This window comes from Suncus etruscus, chromosome 5 (assembly GCF_024139225.1).
Source record: "Suncus etruscus isolate mSunEtr1 chromosome 5, mSunEtr1.pri.cur, whole genome shotgun sequence".
NCBI lineage: Eukaryota > Metazoa > Chordata > Mammalia > Eulipotyphla > Soricidae > Suncus > Suncus etruscus.
Window position 1 is genome coordinate 18,764,546 of NC_064852.1, and position 27,972 is coordinate 18,792,517.

A 27,972-nucleotide genomic window follows, 5' to 3' on the forward strand; every position below is an offset into this window, starting at 1 on the left:
TGACCTTCCTTCCACCATTGTCCCAGTTTCCCACACACCCGTCCAAACCTGCCCCCTTACTAACACAAAATTTATTTTATATTGCTTATTACAAAAACATGGCCAATGGAATTACTAAAAAGTTGTTCAGGAGGGGCTGGAGTGATAAGCGGTAAGCCATTTGCCTTGCAAGCGGCTAATACAGAATGGACCCCGGTTCGAATCCTAGCGTCCTCTATGGTCCCCCGAGCCTGCCAGGAGCAATTTCTGAGTACAGAGCCAGGAGTAATCCCTGAGTGCCTCTGGATGTGGCTCAAAAACAAAAATAAAAGATTGTCCAGTTGAGGAAAATTTGTGAAGGTTGTTCTATTTCACAATAGTGTTCTTAAAGTCATTGAGGATTTACCACACTATTTGGTGCTTGTTCAACCTTCAGCATTATTGTTTTCCTTCATAGATCTTGGTGGGCTTCTAAATGCTTTTTTTTTTTTTTTTTTTTTTTGGTTTTTCTGGCCACACCCGTTTGATGTTCAGGGGTTATTCCTGGCTAAGGGCTCAGAAATTGCACCTGGCTTGGGGGGACCATATGGGACGCCGGGGGATCGAACTGCGATCCTTCCTTGGCTGGTGCTTGCCAGGCAGACATCTTATTTCTAGCGCCACCTCGCCGGCCCCCTAAATGCTTTTCTAATCTGATGTGCTCTCTTCCTCTTGGCTGTGTCAGTATTTGTGAAGTTTGGAGGTATCCAAATACATGGCCACTTGCTTCTGGGGCTGTGGAATTGGGAGAATTCAGTGGCTTGGCATCTCTTTGAGATTAGTGGTGGAGCCATGAAGCTGGGCTGATGATTTGGTGGAGAATGTTGGACATGACTGGTGTTCAGTGGAGGGTCCAATTTCGGAGTGCTCAGGTGCCATTCCTGCCAGTGCTTGGAGGAAATATATCATGTTGGGGATGAATCCAGGGCTCCTTTATGCAAGGCACATGCTTTAGCCCTTTGAGCTGTATTGCTGTACCCCGCCCCCACATAGTCACTTAATCAGCAATAGAGGAAAAAGAAGACAGCTCAAATAACATCTAGAATTCAGTTTTGGATAGACTCCTAAGCTAATGGTGAGCAATAAAATGAACAAGACTTCTAGAAGGAAACATTGGAAAATATCTCTCATCTCTGAAAAAGCAAAATACCTTAGAGAGACAGAAAATGCTATTAAAAATAGATTGGGGGGCCAGAGAGAGCATGGAGGTGTTTGCCTTGCATGCAGAAAGTCGATGATTTGAATCCCAGCATCCTATATGGTCCCCTGAGCCTGCCAGGAACGATATCTGGGCATAGAGCTAGGAGTAATCCCTGAGCACTGCCAGATGTGACCTAAAAACCAAAAAAAAAAAAAAAGATTGGGGCTGGAGCGGTGGCTCAAGCAGTAGGGTGTTTGCTTTGCAGGTGCTGACCTAGGCCAGATTGTGGTTTGATCCCCCGGCGTCCTATATAGTCCTCCAAGCCAGGAGCGATTTCTGAGCGCATAGCCAGGAGTAACCCCTGAGCATCAACAGGTGTGGCCCAAAAACCAAAAGAGAGAAAAAATAGATTGACAAATTGAACTGAACTTTTTAATTAAACTTATATCTTCTGTCACAAATGCTCCAAACAAATGTGACATGTATGATCTTCCTTTTTTTTTTAAATTTATTTGGTCACACAAACAAATGTGACATGTATGATCTTCCTTTTTTTTTTTTTTAATTTATTTGATCACACCAAAAATAAATGGTACTCAGAGGTTACTCCTGGCTATCTGCTCAGAAATCGCTCCTGGCAGGCTTGGGGACCATATGCGATGCCGGGATTCGAACCCCCGTCCTTCTGCATGCAAAGCAAACGCCCTACCTCCATGCTATCTCTCCGGCTCCTGCTCCAGCCTTTTGAACTACATCTCTGACTCCTCTGTCTGTTTTTACTTTGGGGGCTGGAGGAGGCACCTTGAAATTTTTTTTTTTTTTTGGTTTTTGGGCCACACCCAGTAACGCTCAGGAGTTACTCCTGGCTATCTGCTCAGAAGTCGCTCCTGGCTTGGGGGACCATATGGGAAACCGGGGGATCGAACCGCGGTCCATCCAAGGCTAGCGCAGGCAAGGCAGGTACCTTACCTCTAGCGCCATCGCCCGGCCCCCACCGTGAAAATTTTAAGGGTGATTGACTTGGTCCCTTTAGTGTGAGTGCCAAAGATGCAGCATTGTGAGGACCCCACTGTGCAGGCCACATCTGCTGGTGTTTGAAGGGGGGGGTTCTCTGGGACTGTTTCTGATGGTAGTTGGGGAGTGTTGTTTGGTGCCAGACACTGGGCCTTGTTGGCACCATGTACCTGATTGCTTATACTCGGCTCTGTCTTCTTCTCAAGTCTGGTTCTTTGTGTTTTCATACCTCATCCCTGATTACCAGGGATTGTGTTCTGGGGTACATCCATGTACAGGGGTTTCTTTTGTTGTTTTGGAACCAAGCCTCACTCATTCCTCAGTGCGTGATCACTTCTTTGTGCTCAGTGCTTGGGGCTCAGTTTGTTCATTTCTCAGGGCTATATGAAGTGATGAGGATTTGGACTTTGCATCTCATATGCAAATCCTGCATTTGTCCTGTAAGCTATTATCTCTCCAGCCTATTCTTGTATTTTGTTGTTGTTTGTCTGTTTGGGGGCATCTTTGGCAGGACTCTGAGGTTACTTCTGGCTCTGCTCTAGAATTAGCCCTGGTGGTTGGTTGCTTGGGGGATTGTGTGAATGCCAGGGAATGAAGGAGCCTGCGTCAGCTGCGAGCCTGGCTCAGCTGCATGCAGGGCAGGCGCCCTCTCCTGTACTATTGCCCCAGTTCTAGTTGTTGTTGTTGTTGTTATTGTTTTTGGTTTTTGGGCCACACCCGGCGGTGCTCAGGGGTTACTCCTGGCTGTCTGCTCAGAAATAGCTCCTGGCAGGCATGGGGGACCATATGGGACACCGGGATTTGAACCAACCACCTTTGGTCCTGGATTGGCCGCTTGCAAGGCAAACGCCACTGTGCTATCTCTCTGGGCCCTTTTTTTTTTTTTTTTTTTTTTTTTTGAGTCACATTGGTGGCGCTCAGGGCTCATTTCTGGTGGGTGCCAGGAAGCAGGAAGCAAATGTGGGTCTGTAGTACAAGGCTAGCACCCTCTCTGCTTTCTATTGCTCAGGCCCCTGAGCAAGCTTTTACTTTTACTCTACCTGTTTACTTGAAGGCTGGGCCTCATAGGCCATCTCTGTTACTGGACACACAGCACCCCTCGTCCCCCTGTCCCTCCACTCCACCCTCACTTTCTGGGCTTCTAGTCCTCACACATCCCTCACTGTACTGTAGGTGCCCTGTTGGATCCAGGATCTTAGAGACTGAGTCTCGCCCCAGCAGGCTTTGTTTGATGCTTTTTCCTCCTGATCCTCCTAAGACTATGTGGGTCCAACATGTCTTGTTTACTTTTTCTTTCCGGTTTCTTGGGCCACTCCCAGCGGTACTCAGGAGTATGCAGGTACTCCTGCCTCTGCAGTCAGGGATCACTCCTGGTGAGAATCATCTCCTGGGGTGTACTGGGGATCGAACCTGGGTTGGCTGCAAGTCATACTCCTTATCAGCTTTGCTATCTCTCCAGCCCATTTTGTTAATTCTTTAAAGAAAGCTTTCTAACTGTCCTTAAAAACATAAACAAGGGGCCGGAGAGATAGCATGGGAGGTAAGGCATTTACCTTTCATGCAGAAGGTCATCGGTTCGAATCCCGGCGTCCCATATGGTCCCCCGTGCATGCCAGGAGCAATTTCTGAGCGCGGAGCCAGGAAAAAACCCTGAGCACTGCCGGGTGTGACCCAAAAACCACAAAAAACAAAAACAAAACATAAACAAGATGGAAAGATGTGGGGGGAGAGCTATAGGATAGCCGGGAGGGTGCTTGCCTTGCACAGCCCTGGTTCATTTCCTGTTGTCCCTGAACCTGCCAGGAGCAAGCCCTGAGCATCGCTGGTTGTGGTCCCCAAACCACCAGAAAAAAAAAGGGGGTATGTGGAAGATTCAAGGAGAAAGAGCTCAGCAAATTATAGTGTGTGCATTTGGGGAGGCCAGGTTTGGGCTCCACCACATCACGATTTCCTGAGCACTGCCAGGAGCCTCTCCTAAGTGCTGGGCCCAGGAGCATCGACCCCTGAGTGTCCCTGGGGTGGCCCCCTGGGAACAGGAATGAAACCTGTTGATTCTGCCCCTCTGGACAGAGTTTCATTTTTCCGGGGGGGGGGGGTGCTGCTGTGTGCATCTCCAGGCTTGTCCCTCTCATCCTTCAGTCTGTATTCTGGTGGTGGTTGTTGTTGTTGTTGTTGTTGTTTGTTGTTTTTTTGTTTTTGGAGGCCATACCCATTTGACGCTCAGGGGTTACTCTTGGCTATGCACTCAGAAATCGCCCCTGGCTTGGGGGGGACCATATAGGACGCTGCGGTATCAAACTGCGGTCCATCCTAGTCTAGCGCTTGCAAGTAAGGTGCCTTACTTGTAGTGCCACCTCTCCGGCCCCTCAGTCTGGGTTTTTTGGGAGAAGGTTAGACCATACCGGGTAGCATTCAGGGATTCCTGGCTCTGTGTTCAGAAATCACTCCTGGTAGGTTTTGACCATAGGGGATGTTGGGGATTGAACCTGGGTCTGTCTGAGGTTGCTGTAGTGTAAGCCATATGTTCAGTCGGGGGTCTGGGCTCCCCATCGGGGATGGGCAGAGGGAGGCCAGTGGGCCATCTATGTTCAGAGGCCAGCCAGCAGCTGTAGGTTTCTGCTGTGTGGGTCCCTCTCATCTGGGTTGGTAAGAAGTGGGTTGCTGGTCTTCTGGGTTTGCTCAGGGGTGAGGGTTTCTCTTACTTTTACCCCCACTCCTGGCATGCTATTGTTAGGCTTCCCTTCTCTGACATGGGTAGGGCTCTTGGACTAGGGCGTGTGGGCCCTGGGGAGGGGGCCACCTCCCTCTTTGCATGAAGCCCTGCTTCCGTGTGGGTCCCAGTGTCACTTCTGCCCTTCTGTCTGACAGCATTTACTGTGTCTGTCTCTATTGCCTGTTTTGAGAGGCCTGAGGGTCGGTGGTTAGGGGGATTATTTGTGGCATCTGCCCCTGTGATGGGGGGGGGGCTGTGGTGACATTTGGGCATCTTTATGTCTGACTGGGACTCACTGCTCAGCCGTTCCCTCCCCGAGGCCTTTGTCACGTGATGGTCATGGTGTCTGAGCTGTCACTTGCTTCAGGGTACTGTGAGACCCAGGGACAGGGCAGCTGGCCCGTCTGTCATTGATTACTATCTCGTTACTCGTTCTGAGAGTAGATGCCCTGGCCTGCCCTGCTGGTGGCGGCTGTGTCCTCCCACGCCAACCGGCGTCTGTGAGTGCCGGCTGCTCTGTTCCTCCTGGTAGCCTCTGGTTAGTCCAGATGAACAGGCGGGGGGGAGGGGTTGGTTGCTGTCTGTGGGGCCCCCCTCTTTGGCCTTTCTTTCTCCTATTCTCACCAGGGCATATTCGAGGCTGTGGGGCTGGTGAAGAGGAGGCTTGATTTTCCTTGGGTTTGAGGAAGGTTCTTCCTGCCAGCGGCCTCCTGAGTTGTTCCGAATCTGCTGTCTGCCCAGGTGCAATCTGCAACACAGTGACCTCAGCCCAAGAGAGAGCGTCGTTGTAAACAGTGGCTGCGGGCAGGGCGGAATGGATCACAGCGGAGCTACAGGCTCTGCTTGGATGTGGGCTGATGTCTGCTGCCCTTAGATGTCAGATCCTCGGAATGGGATGCAGAGCCACAGTGGACGGAACCTGGCATGCTCCTTTGTAGTCACTGGGTCTGTGGGGATGAACCCCACCATCAGATAGGTGCAGCACTGGGGGAGGGGGTTGGTTGCTCAGGGTGTGGCCGTGCTCACCACCATGGGGCTTGCTGAGAAAGACACCACAACCTGAGAATGTATCTCTGGAGAGCTTTGCAAAGAGGGCTGACTGCGTGTTTGTCTCTGGGCGTGGCCCTACAGTGGAGCAGAGAGCGCCAGGCTCCTAGAAGCCAGAGGGACTGGTAGTGTGAGCAGGTAGGAGGCTGGTGGCTGTGGGGTGAGCAGAGTCCCGTGGGGATTGGCGTCACATGCTTAGCACCCTCGGGTGAGGCACACACTGGCTCCCTGCTGTCCTACAGGGGAGCAGTGGCTTAGTTCTAACCTGGAAGCACTGACTGAGGTCACTGAGAGTGGAGGTGGGGGGCAGCAGTGGGGTGTCTGGGCAGGGCCAGGAGAGTAGGTGACAGGTGGGCTTGGAGCTCAGCCACCCTTGTGAGTGGGAGAGTGGCCGGGTTCAGCTCTGCTTGGACTTCCTTGGCTTGGCTTTTTGATGTGGAAAGATAATGTGATGTGTCTGAATGTCTTTGTCTCTCTGTCAGTCTTTTGTCCTCATCCCTCTTCTGGTGATAGCTCACGTCTTTTGAAGTGGGTGCTGAGTTATCAGGAGACCCCTGTTTGTGGCCCTTTGGTTCCCCCAACCACCTTTTTATGCACTGGTTCTTGGCGTACCTAGATGCCTTCTGCAGGTGCTGTACTCCCCCCTTTTTTTTAACAGGCTCTTCCCCTTCTTCCTGCGGGACTGTACCCCTTTCTTACTGCAGCCACTCTGTTCTGCCTGTCTGGCTGCTGCTCTGAGAAGGCCTTTTCCCAGCCCCTGCCCCTGTGGCCTCTGGACTAGGGCTGGGTCCAGCCTTTAGGATGGGCTTTAGGAGAGCTGTGCGGGGCGGGGGGGGGGGGGGGGGATAGAGCATTGTTGGCTCTCCCTGCTTTCAGGAAAGCAGGAGGTGGCATGTGTGACAGCTGGGGTGGAGTGAGTGCTGTGCTGTTTGCCATGCTGTTGCCAGGGGAGCAGCAGCAGCCCCCTACTGACACCCCACCCCCGGGACTCCCCGCTGGGTCTCCCCACTGCCTCCACCCCAGACTCCCCGCCGGGCCTCTACCCCCCCTGTCTGGTGCATGCTGTGCTGCTCCAGGAACCTTTCTATAGGAACATGCTTCTATTTATTTGTTTGTAGTGCCTGAGGCTTGTGCCCGACATGCTCTGCCTCTAGCTATTCCTCAGCTGTGCAATAATGTGTTCCTTCCCCTCCTTCTCTTCCCCAGGGCTCACTGACATGGTATCACTGACTGCCACCCTAATCAGGCCCCACCTCTGAGTGCCAGAAACAGTTTTGGTCTTAGTACCTGTTTGTGTCTGGGCTGTGGGGTTGGGTAGAAGGAGATGGATGGTTCAGTGGAGGCTATGGGTCAGCAAAAGCAGAAAGTTTGGCCTGGCCCATCCTGTGGTCAGGATGGCCGCAGGTGGTAGGACATTGCTTAGAGGTTTTTTGGTTTTGTATTGTTTTGGGACCACACCCAGCAGCACTCAGGGTTTACTCCTGGCTCTGCACTTAGAAATTATTCCTGGCCTGCTCCACTAGGGATGCCGGTGATTAAACCTGGACTGACTGCATGCAAGGCAAATGCCCTATCTGCTGTACTATTGCTCTGGCCCGATTCTGGGTCTTTTATCTATGTATTATTTTTTGATTTGTGGGCTACAGTCAGCAGTGCTCATAGCTTACTCCGGCTTCTGTATTCTGGAATCACTCTTTACAGGCTCTGGGATTGAACCTGGGCCAACTGCATGCAAAGCAAGCTCCCTTCATTTTGCACTGTGCTCCAGTTTGAGGTCCTGGCTTTAATCAAGTATTAGTGTTTCTGGGGCTCTCCAGCTGGGGGCCCACACTGAACTGTGCTGAGGGTGAGACCCTTTCCTCAGCCCCATCCAAACTCAGGTTTGAGCTGACTAAGCCTGGCCTGCTGGAGTCAGGTCTGACTGTGTTTTGACTATGCGTGGGCTCAAGCTGGTGGCTTGTGAGAAGGTGCCCAGGGTACCATGTCCTACTGTCTGTCCCCTCAGGCTTTGGGGGTAGGTTTGTTCCAACAGCAGAATATCTTGACTGCTTCTGAGCTCCTGGTTTCGGTGGATCTGTGGGGCACACAGACAGTTCCTTCATTGACACTCATGGGCCGAGGTTTGCAGAAGGTGGACCCCCATGGGGCCTGCACTGGCCTTGACTGTCATTGTGACTTTGGGTGGCTTTAACAGGATCGCGATGCCGGTGCCAGGTGTTAGCATATACCCTGCAGGCTGGGGGCCTTCTAGGGTGCACGGGTTCTCTCCTGGGGGAACACCACGACCAGAGTGACAGAACCCTCTGTCCCCAGCTGCCTCCAATTGCCCTGCATATGTTCTTGCCCCTTCTGTGGGGCCCTGGCACACCTGAGTGGATGCTCAGTGGCTGCCCAAGGTGCCACCCCTCTGGCTTCCCTTCAGGCCATCCCTGTGCTGTCTGGACTGTGTGTGTGTGTGTGCGTGCGTGCGTGTGTGCATATACATGTGTTGCGTGTGCTCAATCGAGTACAGGGCTCTCCCTCTGGCAGAGCATCCTGCAGTGGGGAGCCAGTCAGCTCCCTGACTCCTGAAAGTCTCTGCCCCTCCTCCTCCTTCACAGTCAGTCATTTTCTTTTGCTGGAGCAGTCTTCACAGCTCCTAGGCTTGGGGGACTTGATGGGCTGCTGAGCATTGAGCCGGGTTGGCTGTGTGCAGGGCAGTCACCCTCCCTGCTGTATTGTCGCTCTGACCCCCCCCAGCCCAATCGTTCTGGCAGGGCTTTCGGCTGGCAGCTGCTTTGACATGCAGCTTTGGGTTCCAGATGAGTGAGCATTTGTTACAACTTTGGCTTGATTGGCTGCCTTCCCCTTTTCCTTTTTCTGTCCTTGCTTATACGTATGTATGTATGTATGTATGTATGTATGTATGTATGTATGTATGTATGTATGTATGTACGTACGTGTGTGTGTGTGTTTCTTTTGATTGGCTGCCTTCCCTCTTTCCTTTTTTTTTGTCTTTGGGTGTGTGTGTGTGTGTGTGTGTGTGTATGTATGTTGAGGGGAGAAAGGGAGATCCATCTCCTGGTTTTGCCCCTCTCAAAGCAGGGTGCAGGCTCTTCCCTCTGCCATGAGTGAGGCTGTATGGGGAAGGGGGTCGGCTTCAGTCTGGACACAGGCAGACCCAACTGATGTGCCCTTTGCCTGACATGTAGGAGAAGCATCTGGCAAGCCAGGTCATCCATCAGCTGGACGCTGCACTGTGCCCTGCTATAAAATTTCTTCATTGAGAGGCAGTGTTTGGGCAGCGAGTCAGTGTTTGGGCAGCTCCCCACATGGTTCTGTTGGGTTTGGGCCTGTGTTCAGTGAGAACTGATTAGAGCCCTTAGCTGCTATTTATTTTGTGAAGGGGGTCACACTGAATAGATCCACTGTTTGTTTTTCTTTTCTTTGGTTTTTGGGTCACACCCAGCTGTGCTCAGGGGTTACTCCTGGCTCTGCGCTTAGAAATAGCTCCGCTCCTGGCAGGCTCGGGGGACCACATGGGATGCTGGGTTTTGAACCACTGTCCTGAAGTTTTTGAACACACTGTGTGGTGCGTAGAACTTAATGTTGGCTCTTTGCTCAGAGATCACTCCTGACTCTTGTAGGGCTTGTGGACCTGATGGGATGATAGGGATCAAACCTGGGTCCACCCTAGGCTAGGCAAGGCCCTCCTGACTGTGTTGTCTCTACTGCTTTTTTTGTTTGTTTTTGTTTTTGTTTTTTTTTGGAGGGCCATACCCAGCAGTACTCTGGTTACTCCTGGCTCTGTACTGAGAAATTACTCCCTTACATTCTATGATTGAAACTCAACCATGAACTATGAAACATAACCACGGTGCTTAAATAAAAAAAATTACATTTCTTTAAGAAAAAGAAACTAGGGGCCGGAGAGATAGCATGGAGGTAAGGTGGTTTGCCTTGCATTGCAGGACGAGGGTGGTTCGAATCCCAGCATCCCATATGGTCCCCCGAGCCTGCCAGGAGCAATTTCTGAGCATAGAGCCAGGAATTAGCACTGCCGGGTGTGACCCAAAAACAAAAAAAAAAAAAGAAAAAAAGAGGGCCGGGCGGTGGCGCTAAAGGTAAGGTGCCTGCCTTGCCAGCGCTGCCTTGGACGGACCGCGGTTCGATCCCCCGGTGTCCCATATGGTCCCCCAAGCCAGGAGCAACTTCTGAGCACATAGCCAGGAGTAACCCCTGAGCGTTACCGGGTGTGGCCCAAAAACCAAAAAAAAAAAAAAGAAAAAAAGAAAAAAGAAAAAAACTAGGGGCCAGAGTGGTGGCACAAGGGGTAAGGCATGTGCCTTGACCGTGCTAGCCTAGGACAGACTGCGGTTTGATCCCCCAGCATCCCATAAGTTTCCCCAAGCCAGGAGCGATTTCTGAGCGCGTAGCTAGGAGTAACCCCTAAGTGTCACCGGGTGTGGCCCAAAAACCAAAAAAAAAAAAAAAAGGAAATTAGGGGCCGGAGTGGTGGTGCAGGTAGGATGTTTGCCTTGCATGCGGCTAACCTAGAACAGACCGTGGTTTGATCCTCCGGCGTCCCATATGGTCCCCAAGCCAGGAGTGATTTTTGAGCTCATAGTCAGGAGTAACCACTGAGCATCACCGGGTGTGGCCCACCCCCACCCCCCCAAAAAAAGAAATTGGGGCTAGAGTGATAGCAGTAGCAGTAGGGCTTTTGCCTTGTATGTGGCCAACCTAGGAACGACCTGGGTTGATTCCCTTGTATCTCATATGGTCTCCCGAGTCTGCCAGGAGTGCTTTCTGAGTACAGAGTCAGCAGTAACCAAATAAACAATAAAGAAATTACCGTATGGGATGCTGGGGATAGAACTCGGCTCAGCCCAGTGCAAGGCAAATAAACCTCCCTTCTGTGGTATCCTTATGGCTCCTATCATTTGCTTTTTCTTCCCATTTTTTCATTCAGGGACTCATCTATGAGGCATTTGCTTGACCATAGAGCTGCATCAGGCCTGTTCTACTCCTGCTGGTTGGGGGGTTTGGGGAATGGAAGAAATGATAGGCTCCTCCTATACAGGGCTGTTCCTTGTCTATCTGCACCTTAGGAACTCCACTATAATATAGGTTTCAACACCAGGTAAGTGAACAGTGAGCTTCTTGTCATTTGGGAGGGTAATGGGTGTGGCGTTGGCTTTGACGTGGCTGAACTCAGCTGTGAGTGGCAGAATGCCAGCCACTACTTGGCACAGCTGGTCTTTGTCCCTGGGGCTGTTGCTGGGGTAACTGAGGCCTAGAAAAGCCAGGAATCCGCTGAACAGGCGCAGGACGAGGCTTGAGAATGGGTGGAACAGTGTTGCCAATGCTCCTGGCATGGGTTTGGCCCAGGCCATCTTCTGCCCAGGTGCTGCTACACACACACACACACACACACACACACACACACACACACACACACACACACACACACACACACACACACACACACACACACCCATGCCTGGCTTCATCTGCTATTTTTCTCTCTCTCACTCACACACACACACACACACACACACACACACACACACACACACACCCATCTGCTATTTTTCACACACACACACACACACACACACCCATGCCTGGCTTCATCTGCTATTTTTCACACACACACACACACACACACACACACACCCATGCCTGGCTTCATCTGCTATTTTACACACACACACACACACACACACACACACACACACACACACACACACACACACACACACACACACACACCCATGCCTGGCTTCATCTGCTATTTTTCTCTCTGCTGGAGGAAGCTGCTCATTTCCACCCCACCCCCCACACTGGGGAACTTCCTTCTTGAGCCATGATTCCAGGTTCCCAGTGAAGGTTCATCACATCTGTCTAGGGTTTTTCTGCGCCCAGAGTGGGGTATGGTCACTTCTGGGTCTCCTTGGGTCTCTTGGTCATGGAGGTGGGGACGGGCCAGTTCCAGAATGGACCTGGACCCCTCGAGACCTGGGCTCGCTCTTCTCCATTGGCAGAAAGGGAAGAGCATGGACCAAAACCCTTTTTTGGGCAAAGCCCAATGATCTTTTGTTTTTTTATCTTCGTTTTGGGGCCTCCCCTGGTGCTGCGTAAGGATGAGTGGGTCCCTGTGGGGCTGGGTTGCCGCTTCAGAGCCTGCACGCCTGCATCTCAGCCATCTCCCCATCATTTCCTCACAAAGGGCCTGGGTTGGTGTAGTTAGTCTCTTCTGATCTGTAGCTGGACATGTGTGTGGGCATGCAGGCTAGCATTGTGAAAGCCCTTTCCCTACCTGCTGCCTGATGTCTTCTGCTCTGGGCCGGCCACCATCTTCTCTCTCTGCGCTCATTGCAGTGGGATCTACTGCAAAGCATCTGACCTGTCTTCACCCCGTCTTATAAGCCGTGATTCAATCACAGTCACAATCTGGAAACTAGCCTGAGCTGCTTGTGGCATTGCTGCTCATGTTCTGCACAGCTACAGGTGTCCCTGGCAGTCCCTTTGTGCCCACTCTATCCCTATGCAGTAGTCTCCTGCTAGCAAATGCGGAACAGTCTACCTCCACCTCTGACTGCTTCTTCCCCGAAGGCCCCACTCAGACTCCTGTTCCAGCCTCAGAATCTCCTTGAGTTGCCTCTGCCCCCGTCCTCCAGTTGTTCCCTGAAGACCTCTTAAAGGACCCGTTAGACTTTTCTTGTAGCCCAGGGTCCACGTGTACATAGTCACTTTGCATGCTCCTTACTCTTGGCATCCCAAGACTTGCCTGCCTTGTCTGTCTGTCTGCTTGTCACTGGACCTGGTAGTCCTCTAAGCTCAGAGCCTCTATACTGACGAGTGTCACCGCCATGATGTGGCATCTCAGAATTGTCATTTCTAGCGTGGGGGATAGAGGGTTTGGGTTTCCGTTCTAGTGACCTTATCTACTTGATTAGATTTTATTTCAGATCTTGCTTTCTCAGAGGTGGGGGAGGGTTACTCTTCTTGGCTGTGTATTCAAGGATGACACCTCATAGTGCTTGGGGGCACATTCCCTGGGGTCCCAGGGATTGAACCTGTGGTTGATGACAATGGGCAAGACCAGTGTGTAATAAACCCCTCAGCTGCCTTTCCAGCTTAAAGTCAGATATAGTAGAGAATTCCAAATTGGTTTTGTTACATAGCAGTTTAAATTTTTATTGTTCTTTCTTTTGGGGGGTGGCATAGTACAGTAGAGCTCAGGGATTACACCTGACTCTATGTTCAAAAATTACTCCTGGCTTGGGCCTAGGGTGATTTAGCACAAGGAGTAGGGCATTTGCCTTACATGTGGCTAACCTAGGTTTGATCCCCAGCATCCAATATGGTCACCCTACCCTGTCAGGAGTAACTTATTTTATTTTTATTTTTTTGGGGGGGCCATACCCATTGGTGCTCAGGTTATTCCTGGCTCTGTGCTCAGAAATTGCTCCTGGCTGGCTCAGGGGACCATATGGGATGCTAGGGATCAAACTTGGGTCTGTCCCTGGTCAGCTGCATGCAAGGCAAATGCCCTACCTCTGTGCTATTGCTCTGGCCCCATTAGGAGTAACTTCTAAACACAGAACTTGCGTGCCACCTGGTGTGACCAGCTTCCCCCCTCCAAAAAAATAAAGATTACTCCTGCAGGTTTGGGGGACCCTGTGGGATGCCTGGGATAGAACTCAGATTGGTTGCATGCAAGGCATTGTTCTAATGCATGAACTGTGGGACTCAGACAGTGCAGGTGGTCTACACATACTCAGCATCTGCTATCATGTGCCCAGCCCATTTCAGGATGCTGGAGATAGTCCTGGTCCCTGCTCTACTGAAGATAAAGACAAGGCTGATAAATTGGCCCAAGGACTAGTGTGCCTGCTATTTTTTTTTAACTCTTTTATTACCTTATTTAAACACCGTGATTTAAGTAGTGACTTATATAATTGCTCGGACATTTGTATCTGCCATTCCATGTTCCAAAATCAGTCTCACCACCAGTGTAAAATTTCTTCCACCACTCTCCCCAGATTCCTACCCATTCCCAAGCCTCTCTCTTGGCACACACGAAATAATTTGCTTTATATTGTTGTCAACTAAGTGGTCATGGAACTATTGGAAAAAAAATGCAGCAAAAGAAAATTATTGAAAATTGTTATATCTTGCAGTGGGTCATTAAGTCAATTGGTTTACTAGCTATTTTGTTGCTAGTTGGTCATTTTGTTATTGGTTTTCTTTGATAATCTTAGGTAGCTTCTATGAGATTTTGACATCTGATTGGGTATATTCCTACTCTTTTGTCAGTATTAAAATTGGAGGTGGTGTACGGTTAGATATGTGGCTTTCCAGTCCAGGAATTTCAGGTTCTATGGTTGATATGGTCGCTGCAGCCGCCAGGGTTTTCGGAAGTACAGAAGGATACAGGGAGGGAATGGTGGGGGCTTTCTGCATTCTCTCTGACAGAACTGTAGAAATTTTCAGCCCAAATACTGCGTACTTGGAGTTTTGGTCAGTTAGGCATCTCTGCAGAGATCAGTGGTAATGTGGTGAGGTTGGGCCATTGGCATGGCAGCTATTATGTGGATTGTGGATGCAACTGATGAGGCTTCGCCAGCATGGGTACTTCTCCTGCCCCTTCTCCCAAGAGTGCTCCAGTTTTCAGCTTTGAGACTGATATGTACTCATACTTTTTTGCAACTTGGATTAGTAGATGCTTTTCATGCAGGAGGTCTTGGTGTGTTCCCCAGCATCTCATGGTCACTTGAACATTGTAAGGAGTGAGTGACTCCCTCCTCTCAAACAGCCAGGGGTGTTTGGCCCAAAAATTGAAACCAAACCAAACAAAGAAATGCCTATTGACCTAGTCCCTAATGTTGAGGGGTCACTGGTCCAGCCTAGGGGAGGCTGCTGGGGGCCAGATGTAGACCCTCATGGGGTGGGAGAGCTCGTATAAAGGGAATCCTTGATCAGCAGAGTTCCGTCCTGTGCTAGTTGGTCACTGCTCCTGGCCTTGCTGGGGGCATGCAGTAAACTGGGTTGTAACAAGCATTTGAGCACTTGTACTGACTGGTTTGTGGGTTGGTTGGAGGGAACCGACCAAGGCAGGGTGGTGGAGCACTCTTGAACCCGAGGCCTTGCATCCTTCGAGATCAAGGACTGGTGGTCTGATGTTTTTCTTCTTTTTCTTCCTAAGGCAGATCGGGAGTGGTGCCAATAAAAATTTCCTTACTAGATGACATTTCATCGCAATGTCCGATCGTTTGGGGCAACTAACCAAGGGCAAGGATGGGAAAAGCAAGTATGCAACGCTCAGCCTGTTTGATAAGTATAAAGGCAAATCAGTAGACGCCATCAGATCCTCAGGTAAGGAAGAGCAGACTGGGATGCTCTGGGCAGGGCCTATGGGCTGAGGTATGAGCTGTGTGCACCCACTTCCCGGGTAACACGTGGAGGGGGTGCGGGGGGAGGCCCAGCGTTAGCTTGTGGGGGTTGAAGGGAGGCATGTGGAATTAAACATCCATATTGATGTTTCTCTTGGGGTTTCATGGGTTCGCTATTCTGCACCTTGGTGGAATAACTGAATAGAAGATACATTGGGGGTGTTCTGCTGCTGCTGTGATAACAAGGACACTATTCCCTTGCAGCGTGGTTGGTGGTGGTGGTAGTGAATGTGTGGGTCAGTTTCTTGGCTCCCCACCCCGCCCTACCACAGATTCCTTGGGTATTCAGCTTACTGGGAAATGGTTCTATGGGATCTCAGCAACCACTTGTCCTGGGGGTTTAGGGTACCAGCTTGGTGATCAGGCTGACCCTTTGTGCATGCCTGTGGATTGCCTCTTGGGTCTGGAGAGCCACAGAGTGATCAGCCTCCACTTCAGTAACAGGGTACCACCTTCCTGTCCTCTCCCCTGCAGTTATTCCTAGACATGGCTTACAGAGTCTTGGGAAAGTTGCCACAGCCCGGCGGATGCCGCCACCTGCGAACCTGCCAAGCTTGAAGTCTGAGAACAAAGGAAACGACCCCAACATCGTGATAGTACCCAAGGACGGAACGGGATGGGCAAACAAGCAGGATCAGCAAGACCCAAAGAGGTGAGTGAGAGCAGGGCAGGGTCTTCTGTGAGCTGAGGCAGCCCATGTCTGGTGACTATCCTACTGGGCCTCTTTAGGGGAGGGTGTAGAAGTAGCAGTGTGGCCGAAGCTGGGGCTCAGGAGCTGCTGCTCACCAGGGTGGAACCCCAGATGGACAGCTCTGAGCTGGGGAGGCCAAGAGGCAGCTGAATTGGAGAAACTCTCCTCTTGTAGCTAGTGCAGGAGGCCAGGAGTCCCTCTGGGCACCCAGTGTTGCCTCCTTCCCATGCAGAATTTATCCGGTTCTAGGGAAGTTGAGTTGGGTCTCATCAGGCCCTGACCAGAACTCTTCTTTCCACTCATCCCTCAAGTTCTGGCTAGTGCTGCCAGTTGAGCCCCGGCCCCTGGTCTGTTTATTCATTTATTTATTTACTCCTCTGCCTGGTCTGTTTATTTGTTTATTTTGGGGTTTTGGGTCATACCCGGCAGCGCTCCAGTTACTCCTGGCTCCTATGCTCAGAAATCGCTCCTGGCAGGCTCGGGGGACCATATGGGATTCCAGGATTTGAACCACTGTCCTGCATGCAAAGCAAACGCCCTACTTCCATGTTATCTCTCCAGCCCCTAGTCTGTTTATTTTTTGTCATGAATTTAGATAAGCTTTTCATAGGCCTGGAGAAGGGAAGTGGAGACATCATGGTTCCTAGCAGCCAGACCCTGGCGTCAGTGAGTTTGGGGCTCAGAACCTGTGGCTGCACTAGTGTGTTCTCTGACGTGGCACTAGGCTGTCTTAAAGGGCTTACTGAGAGAGGCCTGTCCTGTCTTAAGATGGCCCTAAATGGAAGCCAGTGCCATAGCATTTGCCTTGCCCATGGCCAATTCGGGTTCAATCCTCCAGCATACCATATGGTCCCATGGGCCTACCAATAGTGATCCTTGAGCTAGGAATAATTTCTGAGCACCACTGAATATGGTCCAACCCCTGTCCCCTACCCCCCAAAAAAGACACTGGATAGATGCAGGGGGTTGAAGGAATTCATTCCAGCTATGTGCACCAGGGTCATCTCCCTCCCAATTCTGCTCTTGGTCCCCTGCAAAGGACCTCTCTGTGGCCTGGTTGGCTTTTTTGTGGTCGGGTGTGTGGGTATTGTCTGTGCTGCAGCTGATGGCTATGCTTTGCCTCTGCCCAGTTCCAGTGTGCCGGCCTCTCAGCCGCCGGAGTCGCAGCCGCCGCCGGGTTTGCAGAGATCTGTCTCCAGTTCACAGAGGCCGACACCGTCGACCAGTCAGGAGGTAGGTGCAAGGGCTTGTGAGGAGGACTGGGAAGGGCATGGAAAGGGTGCGGAGGTGGCCAGGGGCTCCAGAGACCAGCCAGGGACAGAGGACCCCATGAGGTACTTTTAGCCGTGGTTTTGAGAGAGATCAGGGCCTGACCCTTCATCTCATTTCTCTTACTACTTACTTACTGCTTTGGAATAAGATCACTCTGAGATCATTCTGGTGTGGAGTGAACACAGAGTGAGCCTGAGCACCTTAGGTGCCTGGACCTGCCCCTCAATTTTGTCTGTCTCTGGGAAAATCATTTCTCACGCCCCTCACCTCCATCCCCACTGCCCAGGCTGTGCCTTTGGAAGGAAGGAAAGACAGAGCGAATTCCATGTTACCAGCTGGCCTGCCAGCAGCCTTGGGCCCTGACCAAAGCTGCGTTTGTGTAGTTTTCTAGGATTTGAAACCAAGTGAGTCTCAGGTTGTGATTTTATTTGCTGCTTTCTTTTCTTTTGAGGACACAGCTGAAGAGGCCTGGGAATTGCTCGCAGGGCTGCTCAGGGCTAGATTGGACTAGGGCTTAGTGGGGAGCAGAGCCTATGCTCTAGTACTCTGAGCCATGCAGAAAGGAGAAGAGCAGTCTGGGAAGGGCTCAAGGAGCTAAGGCCCTGGGTTCTGTCCCTGGCCCCTGAGCACTGTGGGTTGTGATCCACAAAGCACAAGAAACAAAAGACCAAGATCCGCAGAGACCCCAATGCCCTGGGGCCATCTGACCTAGGTATCTATTGTAAAGTTGCTGAGAGATTTGGGGGCCGAAGGGCTAGAAGTTGGCCCTTGGCCCCTTGTGTGGCATGCAGTGTAGTGGGCCTGGTTCGCTGTTCCCTATCAGGCGGTCAGAAGCTGGAAAGGTTCACTCTAGGGCGGAAACATTGGTTCACTTTGCTGGTGCTGTTTGTGTTCTTCTCTACTTCACTGCTGTCCCCTTGGCTTCTGGCTGAGGCCACATGGTCCCCTAGATGAGTGATGTGTCCGTCAGGAGGTCTGTGGGGAGGGGACGACCAGTGAACCAGTGAACGGGGCATCGAAGAGATAGAAAACAGGTGGGGGGTAGAAGCCCACCGGGCCTGTGTGTGTGGTGGCAGCCAGAGACAGATTATGTGACCTGGCATCCAGTCGCGTCCACTGCAGTGCTAGGACTTGGGCACAGAGTGCTTCTCTCGAGCCTCAGTTCAGAGGAGAGGATGGCCCTGGGGATTGGGAGTTGCGGGGAGGATGTACTGAGCACACGACCACTTGGAAGTGCCTTAGAGGGGAGGCCTCTCTCAATAAGGTTTCTGAAGCGATGCCATGGCTATCGATGCTGGCTCCCCTTGGTGGCGTTCACATGGTTTTTGAGACACGCTAGAATTAGGCTTTGGTCTTTGTCCTGGCTGTCCAGTTTGCCGTGTGGCTCTAAGCCACAGCTCACGGGTGATTCTGGGAGCCCAGTGTTTGTGGGAAGCTGAACCGCTCGGGATGCGGCCCTGGCTCCTTCCCACATGCCTTGATGGCCTACAGTGATGGGCTTCTTTCTTGTGCTTGTCCTTTCAGAGTACAAATTCAGTGCCAGGTGGACCAAAGTCATGGGCACAGCTGAATGGAAAGCCAGCAGGACACGAAGGTGGTAAGTGGGGGGTGAGGGTGGGCAGCGGCAGTGCCCCATGAAGTTATCTGGAAGAGTTGCCTAAAGGAGTGCTGCCGGGCATGGTGCCTCCTGTGTCCTGTCACCCCGCCCACACACACACACCTCGTGCCCCCAGCCTCTAGCTGCAGAGTCCCCACCATTTAGTGGTGTGCTGGCACAGCCATTCTCTGCTACAGGACTCTTCTTCTATTTTCCCAGCACAGCTTTATTCTGCATGTGGTATTGGGTCAAGCTTAGAGAGTGGCACCAGACTGGTTCTGATGGGTTGCAGGCTCACCTGATTCCGCTTCCTTCCCAGAACTCCTGGAACTTGCACTGGTCCAGGCACCTCTAGCACCTTACCCCTACTCCTCAAGCCAGCCAAGGGGGGAGGGTCAGCCTTGCTACTACTGTTTCCGGCCAGCACATGGGCATCAGCACAGCAGGCAGTGAGCAGAACAGCTCCCTGAGGCCCGAGGAACACCCTTCTGCATTGGGGTGACTTGATTTTCTTCCAGGAGCGACAACTCAAAGAGCTTGGGCTCTTTCAGACAGGTTCAGAATGGGTTGGGGTACCAGACTGCTGGTGAAGCAGTGCTTCTTTAAGAAACAATTTTTTGGGGGGGGGAGGGCACACCTGACAATGCTCAGGGCTGACTCCTGGCTCTCTACTCAGGAGTGGTCTATTCATGTTCAGGGGATCCTATAGGATGCTGGGGATTGAAACCCAGTTAGTTGGCTGTATGCTAGGCCAGCAGCGTTCTGCTGCTCCTGAATTTCTTCTTCAGAACAGCTTGTGAGGGTCCCATCAGGCTTCTCTTGCCTATAGTTCTGCCAAGTTACTTTCAATTTGATCTGTTTTACTGTTTTGGAGTTAATGTTGCCCAAAGGCTGCTCCTGGGCCCCTTGCAGTATGGAATGAGGGGAGGGTGACCCGACTTTGAGTACGAAGTATACTTTAGACCTGATAATCCCTATCCTCAATACACTTTTTTTTGGGGGGGGGGTTGGGTCATACCTAGCAGCACTTGGGTTACTTCTGGCTCTGTGCTCAGAAATTACTTCTGGCAGGCTCAGGGGGACCATATGGGATCTCATGAATCAAACCCTGGTTAGCCGCATACAAGGCAAATGCCCTACCCACTCAGTTATCACTCTGGCCCCTTGACACTTTGTTTGTGCATCAGCTGTCTTAATTTGGATTTAAAATTAGAGCTCTGAAGATTAAGAACCAGCAGTAGTGTAAGACAGGACAGCGTGGAGGGGTCTGGTACTGCCTTTTTCAAACCCAGGCAGGGCTGGATGTGGGCTCGGCCACTGGCCTCTTGGGGAGTGTCCTGAGTCCTTTCTAGTCCACACAAAGGGGAAAAATTTGAAACATGTACAATACATGAGCCTTTAGATCCATCTGGGCCATTTTGCAGAAATGTTAGGGTAGGTGGAAATGTTAGGAAATGTTAGGTTTTTGCTGCTTTGGCCTGTGTCCACTGCCACTATTGGTTCTGTGCTCAGGGGTCATTCTTGGTGCTGCTTCTGGTGAAGGCCTCGTGAAGAGCCAATGCCAGTCAGTGTCTGACTCCTTGTCCTGAGGTGCTCCCATGGTCTTTGCACACAATCCAGCTCTTATGGGGGTTGTGGGAGTGTCTGGCCCAAAGGTCCAGTGGGGCCCATAGAATCAACCACTACACATCACATGGCCTTAATATGTGATGGGGTAGTCTTCTGATATGTGATGGGGCTTGTGTCTTCTGTCATTGTATAGGAGCCCTTGGGTGATGTCACCAAACACTTAAGTGACCCTTCCCTATCTGAGAGCCTTCTCTCATCCCAGTTATGGTTCTTGGATAAAATGCTCACTTTACTGGGGAAAATGGAATTTTTGTGCTATTCCTGAACTTTCCTGGATATACGTTTCTTGTCAGGGCAGGCGCAGTTCCCAGCAATACTGCCGGGGGCAGCTTGGGCTAGGGTTCAATCCCAACTTTGCCTGGTCCCCTGAAGAACAACTGAGTACTGCTGGGTTTGAGTCCCACATGGGAAACCAAATAGAAACAACCCTGCCAAGGAAACCTGGGCTGGCAGGTGGGAGCTTGAGAGCAGCCTTGGAGCCTGGGGGTCAGACCCAGCCTCACTTGGGATAGTGCTTGGTAATTCTCACTTGGGCTGACATGGGCAACCCATTGGTGCTTTGTGCAAGCAAGCCCTGCAAACTCGGGGTGTTGTGGGTGGGGGACCCTTGGGGCTCAAACCCGAATGGAGGAAGGTTTGGTTTGGTGTGTGTCCAGGAGCAGGGAGCATCATCTGCTGACAGGACTCTAACCCCAGACCCCTCTCTCTATGTGACTTTCTCTGGGGAAATGGATGAGGGAAGCTGGGCATGAGGGCTTGGGACCGCAGGTTAGAGAGGTCAGCAGGATTGAGGTCCAGGGGTGCTGTTGACCTGTGAGCCTTCATGACTCGAGGTTCAGGAGCGCTGACCTTGGTGTGCAATCAGTCTCTGGCCTTGACCTGGACATGTAGTTCTGGCCGAGCAGTGGGCTCTGGTTTGTGGGCTCTTGAGCCTGTTGTGCAGCTGAGAGGCAGCCTCAGGCTCCCGCAGCAGTGTCTCCGGAACATAGAGATGTAAAAGATTTAGGAATCCTTTTGCTTTGGATGAGACCTTTACCCTTTTTTTTCTCTATGACAGGAAGTTGTACCTATATGTAACAAGGGTCCCTTTAGGTCTGTGCTCAGAATGACAGGCTGGGGCCTTGCTTTTTCGTGCGGCCCAGCCTGGCTTTTGTCTTCTTTGGAAGTTTCAGCTCTTCAAACACCTTTAAACTTGGGCCGGAAAGATAGCACAGTTGTAGGGCATTTGCCTTGCACACTACCGACACGGGATGGAGCCGGGTTCAATTCCCAGCATACCATAAGGTCCTCTGAGATTGCCAGAAGCGATTTCTGAGTGCAGAACTAGGAGTAACCCCTGAGTGCCACTGGGTGTAGCCTCCCCCCAAATAAAACAAACAAAAAAATAAAGCCTGTTGATCCTATTTTATTCCTGCCCGGCTGCCCCTATTAAGTGAGTAGTAGGTGTTTATGGGCTGGAGCAAAGTGCTGGAGAGTGTTTCTGGCCAGGCTGACTCCAGTACTCAATGCACCTGAAGCCTAGCCCTAAGCCTTCACCCTTAGAACTATGCTGGGTGTGCTGCCTGCAGCTCATTAATTATCCAATCAAGAGGTGCCAGGCTTGGGTGAATTGATCTGTGATTTTGTGGTATTGAGGGTGAGGCAGAGGGGATTAAGGAAGGTTGCTGTGGTTGGACATTGTGTAGGGCACTGGGATTATTTTGAAGGACAAATTGTCACCTGCGCCCCAAAAGGTGGTTGCTGGTTCTTGGGCTGCATGTTGTGCACAGCAAAAGCAGTTATGAAGAAGTGCCACGGAGGCCTGAGCAATAGCACAGAAGGGAGGGCATATGCCTTATATGAGGCTGGCCAGGTTTCAACCCCCAGCATCCCATATGGTCCTCTGAGCACTAACAGGTGTGATTTATGAGTGCAGAGCCAGAGTAACTCTAAGGAAACAGACACTTAGGGCCCCTGGTCAGCCATAAGCAAGTACTGTTCCTTTAGGGTTGAAATGTCAATTACCAGAGGCCCCCCTCCTTTTAATTGCCTTTTGGGGCAGTTGCCTGAAGAGTATATAAAGCCCCAGGATTGCTCCTGCTGGATGGTCTGCTGAATTGCCGGAGCAACTGTTTACTGGGTTCCTGCTGCTTTTTGCCACCTCTCCTCTCCTAGACTTCTGGGCCTAATCACTGACAACCCCGAGCATCACCAGGGTGGCTCAAAAACAAACAAAAGAAGCAGAAGAAGAAAGTGCGACGTGGGGTGGTTGCTGGGACTCAGGTTGAGTGAGGTGCAGTATAGAGGCTAAGGCTGAGGCTGGAGGGGCATCCACACATCCATTCCATGGCCCTGCTCCCCAGAACAATTGCTCAGCCCTTCCCTGCAAAGGAAGGTGTCCCTATATCCTGCTGTCTCTGAGCCCTTCTGTGGCACAGCACAGGAGACCTTTCTTGGTGGTGCACAGCGCCATATCCTGCCTTGTGTGCTTCATATGCTTTTCTGTTTTCTTGGCAGGTTTAAGGGGCTCAAGCCGACTATTATCCTTCTCTCCCGAGGAATTTCCGACGCTGAAAGCAGCTGGCGGGCAGGACAAGGCTGGCAAAGAAAAGGGCGTCTTAGATCCGTCGTATGGGCCAGGACCAAGCCTCCGCCCGCAAAGTAAGTGCACTTGGCCCTGCCCAGGTCCAGTAGCAGAGTCATTTTCCTCCTCGTCTTCTCTCAGGGCCATGTTGTTCGCTTTCCAGGTGCCCAGCACTCCCTAGAGCAGGGACAGCACCCTGTCTTGCTCTCTCCTCTCTGCTCTCACCCCTGCTCTCTCTGCTTTGAGTGGAGCCGCTTTTGCATCCAGAGTCAGCCAGGGCCACCTGGCCTCATTCAGGAGCTGTTGGATCCTTTTGCTCTTAGCCCTTTCACATCTAGTCCAGCTCACCCAGTCCCTTGGTAGTTCAAGTCTGAACTCCCATCCCATCGCAGCCAACTGAGAATCTCATTATCCCCCTCTTCTCTGTGTTGGGGTGTTGGAGGTGCTACTGGGCCTTGTCCAGGGGGTCTGTAGCAACCCTGCCGCAGTACTTGTGGGTCTTTTTGTTGTTGTTGGGTGCCTTGGCAGATTAAGGATCAGGTGGGGGCTTGGAGAGCAATGATTGCTGGCTAGGGCCTTGGATTGATTGATCCCCAGGACCCCATATGGTTCCTCGATTCATAGCCCAGAGACAGTGCTTGAGTGTCTCAGGGTGTGACCCCAAAATCAAAACCAAACTAAAGCAAACTAGACAAGAGTGAAGCAAGTTTTAAGATGTGATATTTTTTTTTTTTTTTTGCTTCCTTCCACTCAGGGATCCTCATTCGGTGCTTCAGTTTTGGGGTGAGCTTGAGTCAGTTGTGAAGTGAGGGACTCTGGTTTGCCTGTCTTGTTGGTGCAAAGCCAGAACTGCCGACTTAGCTGTGAAAGTGCTTGCCAACTCCATGCATTTTTGGTAGCTGCCTTGGCTGCTTTTGTGTGCTCCAGATAAAAGGGGGCAGAAGGGGTCATCAGGCTGGCTGCTAGAGTCCATGTGGGGCCAATTGGGCAGGTGGTTTGTTTGGACCTTCAGCCTTGGAGGAGCCTCTAGGGTCAGCTCTGTCTTCTCATTTGAGAGTACAGGGAAAGAGGCTAAGGGAACCCCCTAGGCTTGGGCAGCCAAAGACCATGTGCAGGGGACTGAACTGCTGGTGTAAGACCTTAATTTTGTCACTCTTCTACGGGGGTCCCTTTTCCTTTGGGGATATTCAGGTGTTGAATGTCGGGTTGAATATTCCACAGTCCCCAGTGGGGAAAGAGGAGTCCCATACCCCCTATTCGGGGAGGATGGGAGAAGCTGGTCCAGTTGTAATTCTCCGCAATAAATAATCCACACAAATATGGAGGTTTTAGCAGGCAAGAAACTCACATTGCGAACTGTTCACAAGCCAGTTGCTCCATCAAATGGAACCACAAGCCTAGATAGCAGTTCCCAGCTCAAGCCTACTGACTAGCATTTACTGAGAATAAAGACCAAGCCCCACCCACAAGGGGAGGGGAAAAAGCCATTCAAAGGCCTCTGTTTACATCACACTCAGGGACTATTCTATGTTTCAACTCTTTAGCTCAGAGCATGAGATTGGGAGGGAACCCCTGATTTTTTTTTTTTGTCTGCCAGTAACTATCAGGCACTGGGAAAAAAGCCACGGGGACTGGTCCCCTTTCTTCTCTGCCCCTGCTGGTCTTGAGAGTGTCAGGGTCCACTGTCTGATATTGACACTCATTGTAGACACAGGCATGCACAGGGTCCAAGGCTAGCCCTGGGGGAGTGGCCCAGTCCTTTTCCAGGGATCTCCTGAGCCCATGGAGCCCTTAGGCCACTCTGGCCTCCTGGTCCTTTGTTCCCCATCTCATCTCCCTCAGCCAGCCCCTCAGCAGACCCACACTCCTTGCCACAGTCCTCCCCCTGCTCCTTTGAGCGGGACTTGCCTCTTCTCACAGTGTTTCCCTTTTTTGGCGAATGAGGAGGTCCCTTGACCTTTGGAGCCTCATGTGATCCCCCCTCCCACCTCTTCCCCCTCCCCTTTTGCTCCCCTTTCCATTTCCAGATGTGACAAGCTGGAGGGAGGGCGGTGGGCGAAACATAGTCTCTGCCACGTCTCTGAGCACCTCCCCCACTGAGCTGGGCATCAGGAACTCGAGTGCGGGAGACGGAGCCCCCTCGGCATGCACCAGCGGTTCTAAGGACCCCTCGCTTCGCCCGGCTCAGCCTGTCCGCAGAGGGGCTTCACAGTTCACGGGAAATGTATACCACCCACCTACATACCATGACATGCTTCCTGCCTTTGTAAGTCTCCGGAGTGTGCATTTACGTCATGTCTGGGGTTGAGCGCCCAACCCGGGGTCTCCCTCACAGCCCGAGACTCTCTCCTGCTCAGGGCCCTGTGGATTTTGAGTTTTCTTGTTCCCTCTGATGGCCTCCTAATTTCTATCCCCAGTGAGGTGGCTGTAACCTCACCCTTGATTCTAGAGGGAAAGGAGCCCCCACTCTACTCCCCAGAGAGGAGTGCCCAAGTATTTTCTTATTGAGAGCAGGAAAGCAGTAGAGGATTTGGCGATAGGACTAATGGGGGAACCCCCAGACGACTCTTAACTATTTTTTCTCCACATCCAAAAACCAAATTCTAACGTGACTAGGACGTAGAATCAGGCCATTGCTAGAAACCCTTGTTCATTGCTGCTATATTTCAGATGTGTTCACCCCAGTCATCAGAGAACCAGGGCACAGTGGAACGAGGATCTTTCCCCCTTCCTCAACTCCGTCTTGAACCCCGTGTTCCTTTTAGACAGTTCCAGATGAATGACCAAGATGGGTAAGGCAGCTCTTTCTGGGCACGCAGAGCTGGTGAGGTTCGGGGTTGAGGGCACCCACTGCGGCCACCAGAAACCAGGTCCCTCCCCACCAGGTTCTCTGCTCTGTTTCCCTGGCCCTGGTGGGTGGTTGGTGGTGGCTAGTCTTGGGGCTCCTGCCTGGGCTGTAAACCCTGAGCATACCCCACTGCAGGAAGATTATTGTCCATCCCTTGGGCTAAGCTAGTCACTGTTTCTCTTAAAAAGAAACTAGCAGGGCTGGGGGCCGGAGAGATAGCACAGTGGTAGGGCGGTTGCCTTGCACGCAGCCGATATGGACGAATGGTGGTTTGAATCCCGGCATCCATAGGGTCCCCCAAGCCTGCCAGGATCGATTTCTGAGTGCAGAGCCAAGAGTAACCCCTGTGCGCCGCTGGGTGTGACCCATAACCAAAACAAAAGGAAAGAAGGAAGGAGGGAGGGAGGGAGGGAGGAAGGAAAAAAAAATAAGAAATTAGCAGGGCCCAAGAGAGCCCAGCTTGGGAAGTACAGGCTTTGCATAACAGGGGCTCAGGTTTGATCCTTTGCACTGCTGGGTCCCTCAACTACAGCCTGGGAGCAACTACCCGAGTCCAGAGCTTCTGGTAGCCTCTACCAGGGGTCTCAAACTCAGTTTACCTGGGGGCCACAGGAGGCAAAGTCGGGGTGGTCCTTAAGTGCAAAGTCAGTAGTAAGCCTTGAACATTGGGGGATGTGACCCAAACAACTAAAACAAAACAAAAAAAAACAAAATAAGATTCCTCTAAGGCAGGGCCCATGGGCCGCGAGTTTGAGACCCCTGCAAGATATACCAGGTCTGGCCCAAACCACTCCAGACCAACCCCCTGAAGCACAAAGTGCCAAGCTGCTCTGATGCACAGCATTGCCAACAGGAGTCGTTGTTGTATTGGATGTAGTCCTGCCCAGGTGTGCTGGACTGACCCCAGCCCCTCTCCTCTGTGTTCCCCAGGAAGGAAAACCGCCCGGGGCTGCCCCGTCCGGTTCGCCCGCTGCGGCAGCTGGTGGAACGTGCGCCCCGGCCCACCATCATCAACGCTGAGAACCTGAAGGGCCTGGACGACCTGGACACGGATGCCGACGACGGCTGGGCAGGTGGGTAATACGGTTGTCAGGGCACTGCCATGGGTGCTGTGTGCATACAGGACTGTTGGTCTCTGCGGGCCAGGGACTGGCATGTGAGCTGGGCGCTTCCCACCCAGTTCTGCCACCTGCTAGTCTGAGGTCTTGATTCCAGAGGAGTTTTTCTGTAGGAGTTAGAGGGCCATCTTCCACCCAGTGATGCTCAGGAGCTACTCCTGGCTCTGTGCTGAGGAATCCCTCTAGTATTGTTCAGGGGATCCTATAGGATGCTGTGGATGGGCCCCAGGTTGGCTATATGCAAGGAAAGCCCCCTCCCTGCTGTGTTGTCTATGCGGCCCCTTGATTTTAGAGCTTTTCAAAAGACATTCATTCTGTCATGAGCATGTTCAGCAGAATGAGTAGTGTAATAATGCTCACCAGCTCTCCAGTCGTGGTGAAGATTGGCCCCATCTGTGTCTGACCCTCATACATGCCTGTCCCTGTCCGGTCCTGGGTTTCTGGGGATTTGAAGGGTGCTCTCCTTTGAGTGCAGTTTTTGTTGTAGTTGGTGTTGGTTAGGTTTGGCACATGTAGTGGTGTTCCTAGCAGTACTCCAGAGACTTTTGAGTTGGCAGGGATTGAACCCAGGCCCTTGAGTGCATACATGCTTCCAGCCTGTTGAGCTGTCTCTGTTCCCACATGGGCCCTTTTTGATGACCGGACACCCTGTGCAACACTCTTCACAGCAGAGAACACTGTAGAAGTTGCCAGGCCTCTCCACAGGCCAGCTGCCCCCCATCTTGCCCTCTGGCCCCCCTCACGTTCACTTTGCCTGGGAGAGGGGGCTGCAGACGATGCAGGTCCGCACACGTGCCCCTCCTCCTCTTGTGTTGTAGCTCCCCTCTGTTTTGTGCCACTCAGCTACTGTCTCTGTGTCTGGGTCTCTGCTCCAACAGCCC

General features: G+C 51.8%; 1 protein-coding gene across 11 annotated transcripts in view; it reads left to right on the forward strand.

Moving 5' to 3' along the window:
* The window catches only part of PRRC2B (proline rich coiled-coil 2B), a 75,193-nt gene that overhangs the window by 17,117 nt on the left and 30,104 nt on the right, over positions 1-27,972 (forward strand). For 9 of the 11 annotated variants that reach the window (XM_049773974.1, XM_049773980.1, XM_049773978.1 and 6 more), the window contains exons 2-9: positions 15,127-15,296; positions 15,848-16,025; positions 17,195-17,297; positions 18,861-18,933; positions 23,059-23,202; positions 25,153-25,391; positions 25,796-25,917; positions 26,904-27,046. In XM_049773974.1, coding sequence (XP_049629931.1) covers positions 15,182-15,296; positions 15,848-16,025; positions 17,195-17,297; positions 18,861-18,933; positions 23,059-23,202; positions 25,153-25,391; positions 25,796-25,917; positions 26,904-27,046 — 1,117 coding nt within the window. In that variant the 5' untranslated portion in view covers positions 15,127-15,181. Of the gene's footprint in view, positions 1-15,126; positions 15,297-15,847; positions 16,026-17,194; positions 17,298-18,860; positions 18,934-23,058; positions 23,203-25,152; positions 25,392-25,795; positions 25,918-26,903; positions 27,047-27,972 lie in introns of those variants that run through there. The other 2 variants (XM_049773975.1, XM_049773982.1) reach the window with 2 other exon arrangements.